Here is an 18,161-nt window from a genome sequence, read left to right on the forward strand (position 1 = left end):
TTTCTACATGGGCAAAATCAGGAACTATTGAGGAATGCTTGCCAATTGACCTCGATGAGATATATCCAGAGTGCGAGTTGATTGCTGCTGATGATGCTGATGATGATGATGATGATGTTGATGATGATTATGTTGTTGCTGATCGTCCGCTTGTGTCTAAAGATTTTGATATCATGAGGCAAGCCAACTTTCGTCGTGAATGGGTTGAAGGAATTAGGACAGGCTCTTGCCCAGGAGCTTCATCATCAGGGCCTCCTACCCTCTAGCATGTCATTGCCTACATTTGAGATTTTGGAATTTTGTACTTAATTTACAGGTTGACTTTGTTCAAAGTCACAAACTATATTGTAATTGACATTTTGACATCTATCACCATCTAGATATTATTTATGGTGTAGTATATTTTGTGGAACGTAATCAGTGATATGAATATAAGCAACGAAAATCTATTTCTTGCAATTCATGTTTTCAAGTGTCTATTTTATTTGCCTACAATATCTCTATGCCATGGAAATACCCTAAAATATATTAAAAAAGTAGTTTTTGATTGTTTTTCTGCAATTTTTTATGTTTTTTTGTATATCCGATTTTTTCCCGATTTTTTCCCGATTTTTTGAAAAAATCTTATACTTTTGTTTTGCCGATTAATTCCCCAAACGATTATTGTTTCTATGGTTCAGATTATGTATTCTCCTCCTCCCTAGTTAAGAGGGAGTGTTAATTGTAACTAGGGATATAGGGGTTCGAATTGCCTTAAGGCAACATCCAAACCCCATCTTAGGACCGGGTCCTATCCTAGGGTGACGTGACCCTATTCATTGCCACGCTAAACTCACGCCATTTAACATTGGCGCCAAAATCCAAGGAGGCCAACTTACATTTGAAAGAATAAATGATGCATATAAGTAAATGAAAATTTGCAAGTCAATAATCAATCAAGTTCGATAATATACAAGGCGATTTAAGCTCTGTTGTGCGAAGTCTTAAGAAGGGTGCGAACTTAAGGAAGATTGAGAACTTGTTCAGCTTGGTGTGAAATTGTCCAAGAGGACATAGTGGATCTTGATGCAAGCCTTTGAAGTATACAAGGAACAGATCTGATATGCGCAGATCAGATTCAAGCTAAGTATTGTACTTATGTTTAGAGGAGAATATATAATCTGACCTGTGGGTCTTTCATGCTGGGTTTTTCCTCCTTGGAGGTTTTCCCAGGGTATGCTTGTTTGTCTGTTGTTTCATTTCTGATTTATGTTGGCTTACTAAATGCTGCAAATCTGATTACAACCTAGGGCATAATCAAATATATGAATCTTATTAACATACCTAGGGTTTAAAATAACATGGTGCAGTGTAGCCTGGGTTGGGAATGTGTATGTGATTGTTTTTCCCGTGTTTATTGTGTTTGCATGTGTGTCACCTGTCTAGGGCTTGGTTCTCCAAGCTCGGGGGTGGCTACTAGTTAGCCTAGGCTGGGAGGTGAGCACTCCATGGTCATAGCCTGTGATTTATTTGCAGGTTGTTGAAAGAAAAGAAAAAGGACAAGTAGAAGTTGCTGGACTTTTGTGTTGCAGAAAAAAAATCGGAAATAAAATAGATTATATTTTAAGTTGCAGTAGTGTGAATGGAAAAATATATGTCGTAGTTACTTTGAAAAGAAAATGTATTCATTTTAATTAAAGGTCCTCATTTAGTAGAAATGACAGATCCCTTTTATATTGATGGCTATAATGTATTTTTAATGTACTCTAAAGAAATGCATTATTTTTGTTAAGTATTATTTTGTTGCAAAAGAAATGAGTTTATCTTGGATTAAGTGTCCTATGGTTATATTGTAGTATGCATGTTAGTTAAAAAATGAAAATTTATTTTGCATGTTAATTCTGAAAATAGATATTTAGTTTATTTCCTATTTGCATATCTCTAAGGATTGGTTTAAATGATTCTAGATAAATAAAGTTGCAGAAATTAAAATCACATATTTATTTACAGAAATTTAAATCTAGAAATTATATGGTCTATCTAATTTAAATAATAACACATTTAAATAGTGTTGTATAACGTATGGAATTCTGTAAATTGGTTATTGAAGAAAATAAATCTAAAATTATATAGTTATCTCATATCTTAGCAATATGGAATTTTTTTTTTAAAATATACATCGATTCAAATCTGAGAAATTTTAATTAATCTGTTAAAATAGTTTCAAAAAAAAAGATATAATAGTTGCAAAGAAAAGATAGCTCAAATTTTATATGCATCCAAATTATTTATGTTCATATATATATAAATATAAATATATATATATATATGATTTTATTTATATTTAAAACATATATTTTTATACGTTACATAATTATATATATACATACATATATATATATATATACATACATATATGTATATATATATATATATATATATCATATTTTTTTTAAAAAAGGGTTCGCAAAATGGGGAGGGCGCTGCGATGGGGGTTTGACAACCCGCGGGCCGCGGCCACTGGGTGGTCTGCGACCCCCATAGTGGGTTGTGCCACTGTGTGGGTCGTGACCCACACAGCGGCCAAGATGGGGAGGGCGCTGCGATGGGGGTTTGACAGCCTGCGGGCCGCGGCCACTGGGTGGTCCGCAACCCCCACAGTGGGTCGCGCCACTGTGTGGGCCGCGACCCACACAGTGGCCAAGGCCGCTGCGTGGGCCGCAACCCATCCAGTGGGGCGTCCCACTAATGGGCGCCGCGGCCACCCAAACCCAGCTCCTCCACCACCGCCTGGTATCTCGGCCAAGGTAGCAAAACACTTCGGCCCTCCATGACTTCACTTCGGCCCTCCTTTCACTCCTGCACACAACAAAAAAAATAAAATAAAATAAAGGGAGTCATAAGGATTTTTAGGTTAGCTTTAGGGTATTTCGAAAAAGTAAAAAAATAAAGAGTAATAAAGAAATGAAAAGAAATGAGGGGGAAATAGTTTTCAAATCAAGAAATTAGGGTTTCGGTATTAGACAATATATTTCAGTTAAGTTCTATGTACATATATATTTTGGAAAATAAATAATTTTATATATATGTGGTTTAAAAAAAAATGTATATAGTCTAAATTATGAATATATAAAGCGACTATAATATAATTCGTTTATTTAATCATTCATAATTTATGAATGTTAAATAAACATTTAAAATATAACATATAGGACAAATTGTAGACTTTAATTATTCTATTAGGTGTTTATATTTTATTTTTATTTTTTTTACCTATGGGCATATTTAAAAACGATGTTTAAATTCTAATTAAATATGGAGTTTAATCTTTAGGAAATTTTAATGGATTTGATAAGTTATCTTTGGGTTCCCATAAGTTAGTTTGGGATTTAATGGAAATTGTAATGAAATTTTTCTACAACGATATTATTAACGTAATTGGGTAAATATCTTTGAGAAATTTAAAATGGTTCAATTTAAAGCAAGAGGGGATGTGAATATTGAAAATACAAAATATCAAATGATTGATGTCTAGAAGAAGTAATATATAACAACTTGATTTAAATTATAAAATTTACATTCTAGAGATCTAAATGGGATAATTTAATATAGTTAATTAAACAATAAATTTAATAGGATATTGTAGTGGCGTAATATAATTTCTCTATGATAAAATTAATGGACTAGGGCTTGCGAACCGTGTTAACCCCAGGTGGATACTTTTATCAGATAATTTGATTATCATAATGATGATTGGCACCTTAATTGTATCTACTCAAATAGATAATATTTATACAACGAAATAGTAATAGTGTTGAAATAATAGAAGCCATATTTAGATAATTTATTAAGGATGGATGTATTAACAAGATGGAGAAAACTTGATATTTATTCGATAAAAAATTGAGATTGAACCAAGTATTTATATTAATGACTATTTAGTAGAATGGATCTAATTAAGTACTAATAAACGCAACTGAAATGAAAAGGACTTTTGAGTGAATTTATTATTACTCATAAAATTTATTCGTTCCGCTTGTTAATAGGAGTTATCGTATTTGTTATGGTAGTATTTAATATCAATTAAGAAAATTCGTTTGGAACAACATGTTAAGTTGTCACAATTAATTAAGCAATGCTTGCATGTAAATAAGTGTTTTAAAAAAAAAAAATTGTTGTCTGTGTTTTGCCCAAAGTTTGGGCATGACAATCTATTAAAGTTGATGATGAAGACAATTCATATTTCAAAAGATAGATACACTTACACTATGTACTCCATTGAAGACTCGCTCCCAAGGTATCGCCAAAAAAAAAAATCAAGATCCAGTAACAGATACTCTATGTGTATTTTTGAGTTGGCAAGTATCTCTAAAGTTGAACAATGTTCAAGAAATTGTTCTTTTGAAAACGGAGTTAGATTTTTCCCAAAAATTATCAATTTTTAGCATAAGATTCTTTGTTTGTTCATCAGATATCAATAGAGAATTTTTTATCATTAGTGCTTATGGAAACTATTGAAATTTAAGCTCAAAACTTCTACAAGAAAAAAATATTGTTTTTCTTCTTTGATTATGTGTATTGTAGGCTTCAAATGAAGAAAATAAGCAATAGGATTATCAACTTCTTTAGTGCAATCAACTTGTTCTTGTTTGTAACTTTTTTCTTCTGATGTTTGTGACTTTATCATATTCAAAGAATATGGGCGTACTTGTGTAACATCAAGCTCTTCTTCCATCAAATGACCCTCTTCAGCCTCAAAGAACTTGGGTACAATAGGAAAAATTTCTACTTCTTGCAAATACTCTTGTTCTATTTGCAATTCCTAATCGTATACAAACATGACATCACTCAATGTATGATTATGAAAATTATTCTTTACCTTATTAGGTTCATATTTAGTATATCCAAGCACAAAGCTGCCATTGGATTCATCTAATAAATATGTAGGATCACCCAAAGACCCTTGATTTTTATTTGTGGGAACCTTTGCATCCACAGACAACTCAGTCATGTTGATCAATTTCATGATGCATGCAGTATGCATTTGCAGGAGAAGTAACTTCTACCAATTGCTTTGTTGGAGAAATAGGCACATGAGACCTATTGCTGATATAATTTATAAAATATTATTTTTGCTTGAAATAAGTGGTTATTACTGAAATGGTGGGACATCAAAGTAAGTAGTGACCTGCTTGAATCTTTTTGTATCTTTCTTGAAATGATCATACGATCCTCAAGCTCAATAACACATTCTAGACTGTCCTTCAATTCTGTAGCATTGCCTATCTTAAGAAACAAAACACTTTCAAATGATAGAACATTGGTGAAACAACTTAAAAGAATCGAATAAGAAAGGATTTAGAGTGGCATCAACCTTGGTAACAATACGGTTGAATCATAAGCTGACTATCATCTTTCTTGACATTTTAAGAGTTGTGGAAACCAAAGATGACCATCTTCAACTACATTAGAACTTACAAGAACTTTCTATCTTGTCAACTTCCAACTAATTATAGAAGAACTAAAAATGAGATAATGGAACCAATTAGCTGTTGCACCTTGCAAAAACTTCCAAAAACAAGCAAACCGCACAATCTTCATGTGCTACATTCAAAATTCCACACATAGTGTTACTTGCAATCATCCTAGAACTTTGGAAATTTCTTTCATGATTCACAAAAGAGTTGATGACTTTCTATGAATGCCAACAGACCAATCTGATTTCCCTGTGGCAATAATGGAGGTTCCCAATTGTTGTTGATGTGATTAACATCCCAATCAGCCATTGTTTGTAGTGGTTCTTCTAAAGCTGAAAAATATTTCTTGGTCACTAGAAATTTTGTGCCTTATCTAATGACTGGATGGATAAGGTGGTAGTCCTATATCTGTCCCCAATAAAATCACCAAAATTTTTACATTTCAATTCACACCTTTTAGTCCAGCACAATATAGAATAGATGTGTAGTAAACCAATTATTAACTTAAAAGGGAAAGCTCCCCATAAATTAAAAAATAGAGTACAACTAGGCAATATGTACTTATTCATAATTTTCACTATATTTTCTAGAGTGGTTCTCGATCGTACTAAATAAAATTTTAATGTGATCCTTTTGAGTTTGTCTATCGTAAGCATCTGAAAATCAAGATGCCCTTTCAACACAAAACAAAAGAAAAATTCAACTAAGTTCAAGAAAGAACTTATTTATGCTATTTACAAAAGTACAAAAATAAATGAATTGAACTAGCTATACTTCCAATCTAGCTCAACTACATGAATGACATGAAAGATTTATTACAAAATAATCCTACCACTAATCAGAAATCCAAGACATATGACTATCAGTTAAGCTTGCAATTAAAATTATTATAATTTATCTCTCAATAGTTAGCGTTTCTTGCATGACACCTAATCTATAGGTAAATGATCCTAAAATAGTTCACTTCAAGCCATAAATAGTTTAACTTAGAATTGGTGACTCTAAATGATTGTGATGATGTCTGATGAATCTTCTCCTTTGTTCTGTTTTGAGTGTGTATACTTCACATACCTATGTATGCTTCTATTTCAATCTTATCTGCACTCTCCTATCTCTCTGTTATAAATCTCTTGTCCTCAGCTAAGGTGGAAGATATTCAATAATTCCTCTCTATACTCTCCTTAAATCTGAGAGCTTCTGGATTTGACTGTGTATGTTTTTTCTCTATCAACATTTTGAATCATACTCTGATTCATCATCAGGATGGTGACCTAGAGAAGAGAAAATACTCTATACTCTCTTCCTTTTCTATATCACCAATAATGCTTGTTTTCATACGAAATACCCACCCAACATTCTGCAGCCAGCTTATTCATGAGTGAATTAAGACCTCACCAGATAGTGCAGCAAACAGAAAGGAAAACCATGATCAGGAATTAGTAGACCAGTAATAAAATAGATGCCAAGATAAAAAATAACTGCAGATCTAAAAATAGGTGTGCGAAGGTAACGTTTGTCAAAAGAAAAATGCCATGAAGGAAGCTGCCACCAGGAACCAGAAGCAATAAAATGCCTTTGGCGTGAATAGAAACCCTGCATCCTGCATAAAAATGCAATTGAATTAAAAATTGGTAACCATCCAGCATACATAACTGCTACCAGGGTATCAGGAGTGGGTCCCAGCTTATAACTGGGATATGTAAAGCACCATGCAGGCCTAAACAAGAGCCCAGTTTTGAATTAGATGATCAGACAAACAATTGTGGGCCCCAGCGACAACCTGAAAGGAAATGCCCAGCTTTGAATTTGTCTTCACCTGATGCTCAGAGATGTGGATCCCAGCAGATGTAGCGCCCAGAAATTATAAATAAAACCTTTGTTTCATGCCAACGCCCAGAAGATTCGTTGGTCCCAGCAGGGCTGAAGCACCATCAAGAAGTTTGTGCCACCTTATTTGTCTTTTCTGAAAGATACGCAATGAATAGAAAAAAGAAAAAAACACAATTTTCAATTTAACCCAACTAGGCCTCATTTGGGCCCCACCAGGCCCCACAGCTATAAACAAACATGAACAAACTTACACAAAATTAGAAAAAAAAAAAAAAAAAAATTAAAAAATCAGAACATGCCAAAACTTGGAAGCAGGATAGGTGGTGAGCCTTGATGGTCCTGCATCAGCCTTCCATATGAAGTGCCTTGAGAGAGCTCACTTACTTTATCTCATATGGATGAATAGTACGACAGGTCTATTGTTTGCACAAACAAGCTTCTGATTCTGCTAAAAATCTCATTTGAATACAAATCAACCCTAACATCCTAACTGTGAGATATTCGTGTCCTGTAATCATGTGGCACTCGTACATCCTACATACTACCCTGAACCTCCTTGCCTTCCGATCGATGAGCATGAATCAGGTGCTGAGACACTGAAGTAGGCTGCAAATCTGAGATAGATTGAAAAATGCTTTCCTTCTAATAGTTGACACATTATTCTTTGAGTCACCAATCAGCCATATGCCTTAAAATGAGCATTATAACAAGCAAACCCCATTTTAATATTTTATCAAACAACGCTATCAAATGGATTCTAAATTTCATTCAAAGAGCTTCAGAACTTCAATTCAACTTAGAAATTTGCATATAGGTTATGGAAGTCATGGAACCAAAGGGATTATTCATTGCAATCTGCAATACATCTCATGCAACAAAAACTGTCACCTAAAGTTTGAGTCATGAAAATAATTATACCTTGTACAAAGATGCTGCCGACTCAGATTCCATGGTTGCTGCCGGGATATGACCTTGTGTATGATATGCATCCAAAGCATCTATAGTAAGTTGCCATCCACAGAGAGCCATGGCACCACCACTACTACAACCAGCAGCTGCAACATTGCCATTCACCCATGGACAAAAATGGTGATGCTGTTTAATGGGATCAAACTCTCCAGCTGCATGTTTAGAAAGCATGCCCCTGTTCAGCTGCTTTTCTGTGATGAATAAAACCATGCCCCTAATCAAATTCCCAGCATTTAGAAAGGAAAAGTGGAACATAATGTCAAAAAGTATTGAAAAGCATTATAGAATGTCATTCTTAAAACCTATGACCACAGACATGGACATTGTACATGTCTAAATAGAGAATGCCTTGGTAAAGAATGAAAGGAATTTATACACTTAGATGTCCAAGGCATGGACCTGCTATAACCAACTACATCAATAATTCCAACACCTACTAAGAAAACAAGATTTCACCGAAACCTGAAAATTTAAAATATTGCAGCACTTGAATTACGCTTTCAATGAAAAAAGACTAATTGTCATATTATCTTATTTTCGGGTTATGTTTAAGCTTCAGTGCTTTCTACAATCACACAGATACTGACAATGCACATGACAAGAATCACAAAGCACGGACTCTAGAATAAAGGAATGGGCAGTTCCGCTCATTTCAAACTTTTATAGTCAAGGGAAGCCTTCCCTTGTAATAGAATTTCCTTGAGTCAACCACACACAGGCAATCCAGGGGCAGAGACCTGATCTAGATCAAAAATAATAACCTTCAGCATAAATCCATACCAATTTGTTCTCACTAAGCAGATAACACCATATTCATTTATACTGTTGTCCAAATCTTGTTTATAAGAATCCTTCAGATCCAAATAAATACACACTAACGCATCAGTATTTAACATATAACTTTCAGTAACGGAACCATACAATTCAGATCCAATAAAGGTATTAGATAACACATGAGGCTCACAACACATTTGCATCATTTATATTACAAAAGTAAAGTAAAGTCAACTCATAACTAGAAAAAGTTGATGCAATTGCCTTAGATTGGTGCCTAATTAATCCATTGTATGTTTCACTGAATAATTGACGAATATAATATACAACAAATTAAGAAGAATACATCAATCCTTTAGAAAACAGGGAACGTTAATAGATTCCATGTATTTAGAAAGATATTAAAGAAATATCATGTTCAATCATTTTAGTATTTGGCAAAACTTACAAATTGTAATGTCCATATCAAAACCTCTCATATAACTTGCTTTAAAAAGCATGAAACATCTTTGCTGTGCGCAAAGACAACCACAGAGAGACACCAACAACCCCAGCTAATGTTGCATAGCAATGCTAAGACATATAAACTCTGCAAAACAGCATACGTGATGTGGCTGCCCAGTTAAATTCTAAAACTACATATCAATGATCTCTAAACCTATATCCTAGAGATAAAGCCAATGAATCCTTTACTGGGTTGGTCACAATAGTTGGACTCAAATATCTTTATCATGTCAATGCCAAGGAGCAATCCATAGCCAAAAGTAACCTGAATGTAGAGCAAGAAAGGGAAAAATACTTGGTGACACAGAGAAGAAATAAGCAACTGAAAATTCAAAGGACTAAACAAACATACCAATTGAGCAAAAAACTGTTTGTAAGGTGACAGCTCATCCTCCCAGACACTAAAGACTCCATGTATTGTAAAGTATGCTGCTATCAGTTGCTGACTCCTCAAAAACTATTAATCTAGCACCGTTGCCCTTTTCAGCATCCTGCTTATGCAAAAATCTAAAATGATTTTCTCTGGACCATAAAAGGTTCTAAAACAACACAGAACCAAGATTATGGTGTGCACCTGCTATACACATTTGACGTTTTCCTTTTATCAAGACAACTTATTAAGTCCAACAGAGAACCAAGATTATAGTGTTTACCTGGTATACATATTTATGTTTTATGAAGACAAACTATTAAGTCCAGCAGAGAACCAAGATAATAGCATGTCCCTAACGTACACAATTTCCTCTCATGAAGACAAATTATTAGGTCCCACCCCAAGGAAAGGTTAGGAGAACAGCCACCTGATTTGCCATGCTTCCTCAGTAATTTTAATCTCTTTATCTAAGACAGATTTTTGTTGGTATTCAGCTCAACCTCCTTATCTTGTATGTTAAGAGTAGTTGATGCCCAAGTTCAAGTTGATAATCTCACTTAAAACTTATAGGGAGTACCTGCCATCACAGAAAGTGTCCAACCTTCTTCCCAAACAGGCCTACGAGTGTATTGCATGTCTCCACCCATTTGTTTCTTCAGATGATGCATGAAACTTTATTCTTCAATATTTTCGGTATTCTAGAGCTCTCAAAATAATCCAGGCTCTTGAAGACTTGCTCCACACAAAGCTCCAATATATCAAACTATAGGAAATCTGTCGATGTTGCCTCCCACAGATCTCACATTAATTAAGTGGAGATGAACAATAGGCAAGTGAACCAGTGCTAGCAATTATTTCACCTCAAAATTGCTCTCTAGCATGCAACCTGGTCTATTTACATCAAAAGCCCCCTTTCCCAGACCTTCAATGCATACTAGTATGCCACCTCATTAGTGTGAAGTCACAATATACTCATTCACTCATAAACTCTAAGCCACAAGCCATAAAAATACCCTGCTACCTCGTCCTAGTCTAGATCATGATACACAAATTTGATGGCCAGCTTCTAGAACTCCTCAATGCATTCCTTCACACCACCATCACTGTAAGAAATTCTACAATTTCTTAAGCAGATCCAACTAGTCCTAAAGTGGGAACTTACGCTTCGATTGGAGCATCTGATCTCACTGCATGATCTTCTTCTTGTTCTTTAATCTCTAAGACTGCATCTCCTTCCATCATTACGCAGCATGCCCCTTCAACTCAATCTTGTCAATTCAACCCTCTGTGGCTGAAATTTCCTCAAATTTGAAGAACTCCATGTCAGTCATCTAGTTAATCAATACCTTTGGTTCCAACAATCCAATAAAATCCAATACCTCCATCCACCTACTACAACCGATCCTTGATAAGGCCAACAACAATCTTTCTTCTCTAGCATCAATGTTAATTGCTTCCACATGCTCTCGTTCTTCTTCCTCCTTGCCTCGCTCAACTACGAATCACAGGCTCATTCTGTTGAACAAACCCTCTACTCCAGTTCCCTTCCACTACATCCATTCTTTGTTGCATCTGCCTTAGCAATTCAATTAATTCATCTAAACAACTTGCCACATTGGCAAACCCAATAAGTCTTTTAGGCAGGATTGTCAACTACAAGTTAACATTTTTTGTCGGTGAAACTATAGGCCAAACAACGCACAAATCAAGCTCAACCCAATCTCAAGAAATCAGATCCACCCCACAAAGTGTACCTCGCTCTAATACCACCTGATACATGACAAAGTCTAAGCATCCAATAGACTATCAAACCAACCAACTCAACATAAATACACTTACACAAAAGACAAAATGAACCCAAATTAGAAGATCTCAATGAATATGCTTTATTCACATGGGCATGTCACTACAAATTGGGACATGAGCTTGATACTTGGTGCAAAGACCAAAAATCAAAGATCTACAAATCATTACAAATTTTACCAAAAGATAATTTTCTCCATTGACAGATCATTCGAATGAGGAAGGCATCTACATAAATACGAAACCCTAATTCATTACCAACCACAAGAATTGCTTGCTTTTCAAGAGGTAATCCTTTACCACACAAATCCCAATAGGAGATGGCCTTAGATGCATTCAACATAGGAACATGCGACGAAACTAATGAAATTGCAGAGTACAAAACCAAACAAAAATAAAGAAAATAACAAATGTTTTTGGATGATGTAGGATTGCCAATGAAATAGGGATGCTCTTGCATCAAGATCCCGATTAACCAACCCAAGCAAATAACGCACGCTTCAATCTTTAGCTTGATAAGGAACATGCATATCATCAATGTGATGATAGAGATGAACAACTAAGATGATTTCCTCTAGATTTACGAACACATTTGTAATTATTTAAACAAATTTACACTCAACATAGCTATGCAGGCATTTGAAGTTAGTTGAACCATTGACATTTCATTTCACATCACCTTGGACATGCTAATATATTTCTTCTTCCATGGTGACGTGTCCCCTCCACAAAGCAAGCATGTTGAATACAAGACGCCTCAGAGATGCAAGGGCTTAGAGAAATGTACCCCAACTATCCCATCATCACCACCCTATACCCAAGGGCACACTTCTAATACATCTCCATCTATGTTTCTGAGACAACACCCTCATTTGGAAATATCGTCAAGACTCTAGACTCTAGGACATCCCCAAGATGCTCAAAGGACTCTTAGCCTCAAGCATCTCCTGACTATACCAAACACTCCCAAACACCCCCAATGGTAAATCAATAAAAGCAATTTAAAAAAAAAAGGTTTATGGATTTTTATGCCACAAACCCTAACCATAATGGTCTATGGGCCCCACTCACACCCAAGCAATCACCAAAAACTTATCAATAGGCATCATGCTTCATCCAAAGAACTCCCAAGTTTTGGAAACACTGAGAACTTGGTTTTGCAAATAATAAGTGATAAATTGTGAAAATTGTGCACTATGAAGGTTTTCGTGGTTTCAAAGGCCCAAACCTCCACCAGCCAACACCTTGTCATCATCCCACCACCATCCCAAATCTAGGTCCTTTGTTCCCCCCATCCTTGAGACCCATCGGCACATACCCCCATTCAAATAAATTGTGGAATTTAGAATAAAATTGAAGAAAATCTACCCATAACATGATACTTGTCACAACTAATTTGACTTTGACAACTAATTATAAGCTTGGGCATCAATCATTCACATGCTATTTGCCTACAAGGGCATTTTTAACGTGGGAAATTCCATTCCACAAGGAAATTTGTTTCACCATGGTAAAAAAACAACTCACACAACTTCCTCCAACCTCATAAATACATCAATGACCCAAAACAAAGCTAAAAAATGATAGCATACTAAATACTCTCAAGTACAATGATGAATCTTATGCTTCAAAGCATTTGAAGGCAAGGCATTTATTTTTTCTTGAAAAACACCTCTTGCAGAATGATTACCAACAAGGCTTTTGCACCAAGTCAACTACAACATGTAGGAAGGTTTGACCATGGTACAAACTCACAAAGCAACTACTACAAAACCTCATCAAGACTCAAACATCTATCAATAAACCAAAACAAACATAAAAATGACAACGCACTCAACACTCTCATGCACAACTGCATGCCCTCTATAGTCTACACCTTTAGTTGACATATATTTTACTATTTGATTTTTTTTCAACATTATAAAGAATTGAAGAAAAAATCACTTTTCAACGAAGTGAGAATAAGATTCTTCATAGAACATGTTAGTAATTCTAACTAATATTTCCTCCTCTTGTGACCTTAGATGCTAAGAATGCTAGAGTACCATCCAAATTTGAAATCAAGAAATATGTCACTTGGATGCCAAAAATCCTCAAGCATAAAGAACATCAATAGTAGTTGAAGAATGGCCATTGAATATTGTTTTAAGATCACCCTTTGATTTGTTCATTTTCTAGCAAACCACCAAAGGCTTAACGAGTTTTGCTACAAAAAATGAAGATTTTTGTCAGGTACAATAGGAGATTAAATAAATAAAGTAAAATAAGAAAAATAGTTGGAAATGAAAGCACAAAAAAGAACACAAAGAAAGAATAAATAATCAGATAAGGAATAGACAATAAAAAGAAAGAAAAGAGATTAACAAAGACTAGAGCATGGTACAAGAGCCAAAAAAGAATGCAAGTAGGAAAAATAATGGAAAGAGACACAACCTTAGTAGCAAAAAAACACAAGAAAATATAAAAACTAAAACAAACCATAAAATTAAGAAAATAAAACAAACAAAATACCAAAGGCAATGTCAAGAATGGGGCAAAAAAAATAAGTGTTGCAACTCTAGTCCAAGAAAATAAAAAAAATAAAACAAACCATAAAATTAAGGAAAAAGAAACAAACAAAAACCAAAGAGAATGCCAAGAATGAGGGGAAAAAAATAAAGGTTATAACTCTAGTCCAAGAAAACTTTACTTTTGAATTGGACAAAGAGAAGAAGACATCAAGGTTGCCAACAAAAATAAGGTTAGCCATTTAGGAAGCAATGGCAATAATTGACGAGAGGGTAGAAAGGAGGAAAAAAGAGGTGACCATAATTAGACTAGTAAACCAGTCGGTAAGTCAACTAGTTTCTTTGATTTACAAAATTAAGATTTAAATCCTGGAAAAGGAATAGCATAAGAGATAGTAAACACTTGTAGACATAAGGAGGATGCGCAGAGAAAAGTGTAGAAAATAATAGAAAGAAGAGAATGAACAAAAAAAGCCAATAAGATCACTCAGCCAAAAGAAAACATTAAAAATGAACAAAGAACACCAATAACACTCACCAAAAGAAAACATTAAATCGCATTGAAATGAACCCCCTCCCCCAACATCACCCCTTGTATTGCAATAGAGCATATGAGAACAACCACAAGTTATGGTTTAGTCTACAAGAAGATTCAACAATGCATTTGAGATAATACACCTAAATGTGGAAGCTTACAAGAAAGAAGAGAGGTTGAGATTCTTTAAGACTTTAACTACTTGCCATAAAAAAAGGTTGGGGAAAATCATTAAAAAAAAAAAAAAGACTAGGCAAGATTATCAACAATAATTACACTATTCAAGAGAAAGGGATAAGTAACTGTTTAAGATTGAAATTGTTAGCTATTCAAAAAGAAAACATCAAATCTATAAATAGTACAATAAAGAAACAGCAAATAAAAATTGTAGATTCCAACAGCAACAACAAGGATGGAGTAAATAATGGCACAGGAGAAGATATTAATAACAATAATGCTAGAAAAAACAAACCACCCTCCTCCCCAATAAAGCACACAGTTGACTCTCAAAGTGTATACTAACAATGTGATAAAGCATTTGTTTGTGATACACTCAAGAGTCAAAACCATAGATGAAAAACTCTATGATTTAATCTCTGACTCACAAGTAATCGCGAGCCAATGTTGCCCTCAAGTAAATTGCCATTAAACTTGTGGGCGAGTTTATCGATTAAATTACGTCGATTTTTTCAAAAAAATCGCAAATAAAACCCTAAAATTCGTCGGCTAAGACAAAAAACAACATTTTAGTAAAACCCTAAAATGTATTACAGTAGCAATATAAATTTATTGTCGCAATGCATCGACAAAGAGGTTTTTTACACACGCAAAGGAGGCAGGGCACAACAACTCAGACGCATCCATTACCACAGGTCAACAACAAGAGACAAAAACTAAGGCTCAAGTCCTTGGGTGCATTCATTGTGAAGCACATTATCATCTGTCATTAGCCATCAGGTTGGAATTCATTCATTCGCAATTATTTTTTGTTAAGATTAACTCAGGTTTTTTAGATTGAAGCAAACAACGTCAAATAATATTTAAGCAAACAACGTCAAAAAATGCGCCTCACTATTAAGATCTGTAACAAATTATTATTGGGTATTTTAACAAAATTAATTTAATACCAACTGATCTACTTAAGCATAACCCATGTTTTTGAGTATTTGAAATTTTTAATTACTTCAGCATAACCCATGTTTTTGAGTATTTTAAATTTTTAATTACTTCAGCAAAACCCATGTTATTGAGTATTTTAAATTTTTTTTACTTTAATATAATTATAATACCATGCCGCGATGAGAAGAAGAAAAAACTTCAATTACTTCAAAATTACCTTTGTAAAAGACTCTGTTTTGGGCTTTATAGCAATTGTTTTTCAATATTGAATTGTCAAATTTTCTCATTGAATGAGGAAACATTTTGCTAAATTTTAATGATCAAATTAGGTAGACAGTAAATCAAACACAAATGCACAGAATTTACCCTAAGAAAACCTTCCTCTTGAAGGTGAAAAACCCAGCAATGAAATATGTCTTTATTATCTCAGTTATGTCAAGAGACATTACAAGGAATTTGCTTCACACTTGAAGCTATATATGTATGACAATAGTTTGCTATAGAGAAAAATCTGATCTACTATATAGGATGTATGATCTGCAATGAACTCGATCTTCCTTGATAAATTCTCAATCTGTTGTAGATGAATACGAACTGCTGATATACGTTTATTCGATCTGTTGAAGGTTGATATACAAATCGCTGGAGCAAGTATTCTTCGATCTGCTGTACGTAATAATAATTCGATGCACAAGGAGAAGTCAATCTATCTTCCTTTATACCCGTGCAAGGTGACTCTCTATGAAGAGTCGGCTCTCTTGGATCAACTCCATTCAAAGCAATGTGTCCTTTCATTAAGGGTGGCGGGCTTTCCCAAAAGTCGGCCCCCTTAATAAACAAATTTATTATATTATTTGCACGTAATTAAGGGATCGCATATTTTAGATATTTATCGGCAATATAAAAATATGCAAGGCCGAAGGTCAATTGCATATTTGGCAAAATCGGTCTCCCAAGGAGACTCCCGTAGATAATTACATCAACACTCCGTCTTAGTTAGGGAGGACTCCTTGCAGATATAAACTAACACTCACCATGGCTACTCCCAAAGGGTGAATAAGCACAAGTGCTAAGTCATGGAGTCTCTCACATGACATCCACCATACCTACTCGCAAAGGGTGGAACAAGGGCTTATACCTCAAACTTCTCTCACAGAGAAGAATGCACAACAATAGTTGATACCTCAAACTTCTCTCACAGAGAAGAATGCATAACAAGGGCTTGCACCTCAAACTTCTCTCGCAAAGAAGAATGCATTATAATACATATCAAGTAATCATTGATGCTGAGACTCCCTCTTAGCAAGGGCTTCATTCTCCACAATTGCAAGCTTGTCTCGAAAATGCACAAATTTCACTTTTGCAAGAGGTTTGGGGAAAATGTCAGTCGTCTGTTCCTCAGTACAAATGTATCTCAACTGAACAACATTCCTCTATACCATATCTCTGATATAGTGGTACTAAATCTCAACATGCTTTGTTTTGTCATGGAATACTGGATTGACTGAAAGCTTCACACAGCTTTGGTTATCACAATAAATGGTAGTAGGCTCCAATCATTGTCCAAACAAACCAGCAAGGAGCCTACGAATCCACACTGCTTCGCGAGTTGCCACACATGCTGCAATGTATTCTTCCTCTATAGTGCTCAGAGCTACTGAAGACTGCTTCCTGCTACACCAAGAAATCATAGCAAATCCCAAGCTAAAACAACAAACAGAGGTGCTCTTCTGATCAATAACACTCCCTGCCCAATCAAAATCAGAATATCCTTCAAGAATCAGGTCCACATTGGAAGAGAATTTCATACTATATCCAACTGTGCCATGCAAGTATCTCAAGATATGCTTGGCTGCAACTAGATGTATATGTCTAGGTTAACTCATGAACTGGCTAAGTGCACTCACTGCATAGCAATATCTGGTCTAGAGTTAACTCGATACATCAAGGACCCAATCAACTGCATGTACATAATAGGGTCCACAAGATTTGAACTAGTTGCAGCCTCCCTCAATTTCTTCAAGTTAGTTTCCATTGATGTGGACATAGATTTACAATCTGTCATTCCAAATCTCTTCAAGATATCAATGGTGTAATTTCCTTGACTTAAGATAATCTCATTGGGCCTCTGCCAAACTTCCAACCCTAGAAAGAAGTGCATGAGTCCTAAGTCCTTCATCTCGAATTTGGAAGTCAACTTCTCCTTACATCTATCAATGAGATGATCTTCTCCGGTAACAAATAGGTCATCAACATAAAGTACCAAGATCAACATATCACCATTGAATACC

The 18,161-nt window shown here is 34.9% G+C and overlaps 1 protein-coding gene across 6 annotated transcripts in view; it reads right to left on the minus strand.

Annotated features, from left to right (window-relative positions):
• Positions 1-18,161, minus strand: part of LOC131074919 (uncharacterized) — a 158,081-nt gene that overhangs the window by 15,558 nt on the left and 124,362 nt on the right. For 5 of the 6 annotated variants that reach the window (XM_058011660.2, XM_058011676.2, XM_058011667.2 and 2 more), the window contains one exon: positions 8,205-8,446. In XM_058011660.2, coding sequence (XP_057867643.1) covers positions 8,205-8,446 — 242 coding nt within the window. Of the gene's footprint in view, positions 1-8,204; positions 8,470-18,161 lie in introns of those variants that run through there. The other variant, XM_058011693.2, reaches the window with a different exon arrangement.

Source organism: Cryptomeria japonica, chromosome 11, assembly GCF_030272615.1.
Source record: "Cryptomeria japonica chromosome 11, Sugi_1.0, whole genome shotgun sequence".
NCBI classification, from domain to species: Eukaryota; Viridiplantae; Streptophyta; class Pinopsida; order Cupressales; family Cupressaceae; genus Cryptomeria; species Cryptomeria japonica.